Source organism: Otolemur garnettii, unplaced genomic scaffold (genome assembly GCF_000181295.1).
Source record: "Otolemur garnettii isolate 467f Iridium unplaced genomic scaffold, OtoGar3 scaffold00018, whole genome shotgun sequence".
In the NCBI taxonomy this organism is placed as follows: Eukaryota; Metazoa; Chordata; class Mammalia; order Primates; family Galagidae; genus Otolemur; species Otolemur garnettii.
Window position 1 is genome coordinate 1,489,187 of NW_003852413.1, and position 5,309 is coordinate 1,494,495.

Genomic DNA, 5,309 nt, shown 5'->3' on the forward strand with positions numbered 1-5,309 from the left:
AAATATAAGACAGTGTCTTATTTTCGGTGAAACATGGTACTTGGAAGGCGGAGGCAGGAGAATCACTTGAGCCCAGGAGTTGGAGGTTACTGTGAGCTATTATTCCACAGCATTCTATCTGGGGCGACAGCTTGAGGCTCTGTCTCAAAAAAAAAAAAAAAGAGGTAGCATTCTCTGGGAGCTGTCCTTTTGTCTTGATATCTGTGGGTAGGGCAGTCCTATGTCTGGCATCCTCAGGTGGTGGGCAGTGCCAGACTGGCACTTGCCTTTTGGATCCCTTTTGAGGGTCCCAGACGTTACATTGCCTGGTCACAGGCTGCACCCAAGGCCACTGCCTCTGGAAGATAAAAGGGATACCATTTCTCAGCAACCCCACACCCTCTCCCTAAGGGGTCATGGGACACTGCCCCTGCTCATTCCGCATCCTCCCTGTTGGACACTCCCTCCTCAGAGGCCTTTGTCTCTGGTTCTTCCTCAATGCTGGCCCATAGGGGCTGTCCAAAGAGAACATGTGGGTTCCCCTGGGATCCCTCATTGGCTGCTATGGTCCTAAGAGCAAAAAAAAGGCAGACTCTAGGTCTCAATGGTTGGAACTGTTTCCATAGTTCTGCCACCCCCACCCCTGTGGAGTCTGCAAAGAAGAGATGCCAGCTAGGAGCATTTGGGGGAGCCCAGGGTGGGGCTGATGCCAGCTCCTTCACAGGTACCTCTTGTGCCCTGAGCAGACCTGATGTGGGTGATGGCCTTCTGGAGCTCAATGGACTAGCCAGGCAAACTGGGCACAGCACCAGCCCTATCTTTGTCCTCCTCTGGGGCCAGGGAGGGGGCCTCATTCCTCAGAGGGGCTTACACCCACCTCATACTTGTTATAGGACCGGGTTCCTGTTCTTTCCAGCCTTGGGTATCTCTTCCCTTTCCCCTGGGTGCCACATCTGTTCTTTGCAGAGTGTCTTTTCTGAAGAGAGCAGTTGACCAGCGGAACAAGGCCCTGACAAGCCTCAACGAGGCCATGAATGTGAGCTGCGCACTGTTGTCCAGCCGGGAGGGCCCCAAGCCCATCTCTTGCACAACTACCACAGCTTGGAGCCGCCTGCAGCTACAGGACATGCTGACAGTGACCTGCCTGCTAGAGAACAACAGCACCTTCAGCCTGGGCCGGGGCTGGGCCTTGTGCATCGAGGTGCTCACCAGCTCCTCTGCCCTGGATCTGGACTCTGCTGGCTCGGCCATCACCTACACCATCCCCATGGACCAGCTCAGCCCTGGCAGCCGGCGGGAGGTGACACTGCCCCTGGGCCCAGGGGAGAATGGCACATTCGACCTGCCTGCCACCGTGTCCTGCACACTTTTCTACAGCCTTCGGGAAGTCGTGGGTGGGGCCCTTGCCCCCTCAGACTCTTTCGAGGACCCCTTTTTGGATGAGGAGCCCCCAGACTTCTTACCCGAGCAGGAGGGCGTCTGCCTGCCCCTCAGCAGACACACAGTCGACCTGCTGCAGACCCTCCGCTTTCCTGGCCTGGCCCCATCCTGCACACAGGCCTCTGCTCTGCTCAACCCAACGGACCCCGTGGATACCTTCCTGGCAGCTTGTCGGGAGCCAGGCAGCCAAGTGGCAGGACCTTCCTCCCTGAGGGCTGCATACCTGCCCCCATCAGTAGCCTGCATCAGGGTGTCTGCAGAGCTGCTCAGGGCTGCTCTTGAAGACAGCTGCTCAGGTTGGTGGCACTTCCTGGCCTCCTGTGGGTTGTTCCCCCCTCTTGTGTGGGTCCTCAGTGCTCTGTTAGGAAAGGAGTTGCATCTGCATTGTGCTTTCTGTTGGGCTCTGGGCTCATGTTGCTCTCCCTCCACCTTTTTTACTTTAAACTTTTATTTTTATTTTTATTTTATTTTTGCGGGGAGGAACAGAGTTTCACTATGTTGCCCTTGATAGAGTCGGTGTCACAGCTCACAGCAACCTCAAACTCTTGGGCTTAAACGATTCTCTTGCCTCAGTCTCCCAAGTAGCTGGGACTACAGGCACCCACCATGGTGCCTGGCTATTTTTTTGTTGCAGTTGTGATTGTTGTTTAGCTGGTCTGGGCCAGGTTCAAACCCACCTACCTTGGTGCATTTGGCTGGTGCCGTAACCACTGTGCTACTGGCGTCAAGCCAAATTGTGGTTTTTAAAATCTATGTATAGAAGCCTAACCTAAATACAGGGAAGTAGACCTGTGTAGAAGGGTGGCTGGGTGAGTTTCCATGTTGTGAGCACCTGGGGGAAGCCTGCGCAGCCATGCCTGAGCCCACAGCCTGGTCAGCAGGGCTGTTTGGGGCTGGGCTAGGGTCAGTGTATATCTCTTCTTATTTGTGGCTGGCTTTTTCTCCCAGGTGTGAGACTGTGAGACTGTTGTGTTAATGTGACTGGTGGATCTTGTGGCAGGATTGGGTCCCAGTTGCAAATGTCATTGTTCTACAAATGTCTTTGGGGGAGTTTCTGGATTTGGGTTTGTACAAGGGGTAGTTGCAGCCACCCTGTAGGAGTACTTGGTGCCAGGTAGTATAGAACTGCCTGTTCTAGGACCAGCCCCCAGGAGCACTGCCAGGTCCTTCCAGGGGGTGGGAGGGGCTAGCACTCCTGCTGATTAATCAGAAGGCCACCTTGCAGTAAGGACCAGCCCCCAGGAGCACTGCCAGGTCCTTCCAGGGGTGGGGGGAGGCTAGCACTCCCCTTAATTAATCAGAAGACCACTTTGCAGTAAACTCTTCCCCAGAGACAGTCAGGGCATGCTCTGACTCCAGCTAGCTATCCAGGCTGCTTACCGAGGGTGGGCTGTGGGCCACTGGGCTCCTGGAGGGGCACCGTGGGGTGAGCACCCAATGCCGTGTGGTGGGATCCTTCTGAGCTCTCGGCTGCTGCCTCCTCCAGGTGTGCCCCTGTGCTGTGCCACCTTGCAGTGGCTGCTCGCTGAGAATGCCGCTGTGGACGTTGTGAGGGCCCGAGCACTGTCCTCCATCCAGGGCATGGCCCCAGACGGTGCTGACGTCCAACTCATCGTCCGTGAGGCAAGCAGGGGTCAGCGCTCCTGTCTGTGGGGAGACCCACCTTGACACCAGCGGTTATCAGAGTGGACTCCCTGGGCTGGCAGCTCAGGAGCAATCAGATCCTGGGCCCCACACAGACCAGCTTGCTGTGGGGTGGGCCCAGGGGCTGTCTGTGAGCTCTCTAGAGGATTCTGGGGTGGTGGGCCCCACCTGCACTTGAGCAAACCTCCCTCAGGCAGGTCTCCAGGAGGACTGCTCCTCCCAAGGAGGTTCCCTTCCCTGGCCCCTTACCAAAGAGGCTTCCCTTGGTGCCCCTGGGGAAGGGTGTGTCCCCAGCCCAGGGCCCACTAACCCTGCACCACCAGGGGGTGCTGCTGAGCCCCACCTTCTGCACACTTGCCTTCCATGGCCCTCTGGCTGTGGTACCCAGGGTCACCTCCAGCAGACCCTCACTCATGTCCCACAGGCACAGCTTCCTACAGAGTAACCCAGACTGCCAGGACTTATATGTGTCCCCAGTGGATGAGCCTGCCCAGCTTGGGGTCTGCTCCAGAGCCAGGTTTCTTGGTTTGCACCCCCTCCCCAACTCTTTTCAGGCCAGGTCAGCATCTAGGTCTGGACATCCCTGGACTCTGATGCTAGGGTCTGGCAGTGGCTCTGTGGTCAGTCCTTCCTGAGCCTCTAGGCCCCCTATCTTGCTTGTGTTCCGTGTGTGGAGAACGAGCCAGGGCTTCTGGCCAGGTTTTGTTGTCCAGATCAGTAGTCACAGCCTCCCAGGAATGCTTCGCAGCCCTTAGATGGGCACAGCAGCGTCTTTGTTCACACAAAAACCCTGCCCTGCTGCCAGGTGATCCATGCTGCACAGCATGGGGTGAGCATCCAGGCCTGCAAGCCTTTGAGGGCATGGGCAGGGCTGCAGGCCACTGTGTCCATGGACACATGGGCACAAAGGTTGCTTCTCTCCGGGTGGGCTCTGATCTGGCTCAAAGCCCCAGGGGAGTTCCTTGGGTCTTCTTGGACACATCTGTCTCCAAAGGGGCTGGCCGGTTCTTCAGGTGGAAAGACCCAAGAGTGGGGTGGGGCCTCATGTGCTGCTGTTAGGAGGCGCCGCCCTGTAGCCTGGCAATGGCTGGTGGGCGGGGCTGTGGGCAGACAGTGAGGGTCCTCCTGTGTCCCAGGTGGCTGTGACTGACATGTGCCTGGCAGGGCCCATCCAGGCCTTGGAGATACAAGTGGAGAGCTCGTCCCTGGCTGACATGTGCAGGGTGCACCATGCTGTCATCAGGCGGATGCAGGTATGTCAGCCAGTGTGGCCCTCACAGAAGGAGACTCTGAGAGTGTTGGGCTGTGCAGCTGCTGGCAGTAGGGACTTCAGCCATGTGTAGGAAGCTGGGGGAAGAGTCACCTCCTCTCTGCCACCCACTTTAATGTTGTGCGGTTGAGTGGTGGACACCGCTCTCCAGCTGTGCTGTTGAATCCCCAGTGGGCACCCCTAAGTCCAAGGCCTATCTGAGCCCCTGTGGCCAGTAGACTTCTGTTCATCTCCCAAGGTCAGCCAGAGGTGTCCTCACTTTCTCCAGCTAAGCAGAGCCCTCATGGAGAGGCTATGCCTTGTGTGTGGTTCCCAAGACAAAGACGTCTCCTTGCAGTGAGCCTCTGTGTCTCTGCTAAGAATGCAGTTAGCAGCCAGCCCTCCTCAAAGCCCTGGGATTCTGTGCTCTGCCCAGGGCCAGCTTGGGCCCACAGCCACCTGATCTGAGAAGACACTCCCCATGTTTCGAGTGAAAGTAACTGGAGCCCTCTGCAGGGCAGCTGTCACCACCCACCCGTTGGGACCATGGGATGGCCCTGGTCCTGGTGGAGGCATCCACAGTGGCCATAATAAGGCAGTTATGCAGTTTGTTTTAGACAGGTCCTCCTGAGGTCAGGGAGACCATTGCTGTCTGAGCTGCCGGGTGCCCGGGTGTGCAGCAACAGTGGCTCGTCCCCATCCTTGGTGGGTGGCACTAAACTAAACTACCTTCAAGGATGTGGGTACCACTTGAGAGCTCAGATGTTTGGTTGTAATAAGCAAATCAGGTCACACAGTGCTACAACCCATCATGACTCACTCATGTGACACCAGGATGGGGCTGCCTGGGTTCAGGGGTCTATTCTTGACCTTTCAGAGCTGGCAGCAGTACTGCCCATCAGAGGAGGCTCCACCCACAGGCCACCAGGTTCCATGAACATTCCTATTCTTTTCTGAGAACAGAGCTACAGTCTTTTTTTTTTTTTTTTTTTTTTGA

General features: G+C 56.7%; 1 protein-coding gene across 1 annotated transcript in view; it reads left to right on the forward strand.

Moving 5' to 3' along the window:
- FAAP100 (Fanconi anemia core complex associated protein 100) overlaps window positions 1–5,309 on the forward strand; it is a 12,366-nt gene that overhangs the window by 4,216 nt on the left and 2,841 nt on the right. Inside the window, exons 5-7 of the mRNA XM_003786063.3 lie at window positions 946–1,715; window positions 2,906–3,042; window positions 4,200–4,316. Of these exons, the coding sequence (XP_003786111.1) occupies window positions 946–1,715; window positions 2,906–3,042; window positions 4,200–4,316 (1,024 nt within the window). The remainder of the gene's footprint in view (window positions 1–945; window positions 1,716–2,905; window positions 3,043–4,199; window positions 4,317–5,309) is intronic.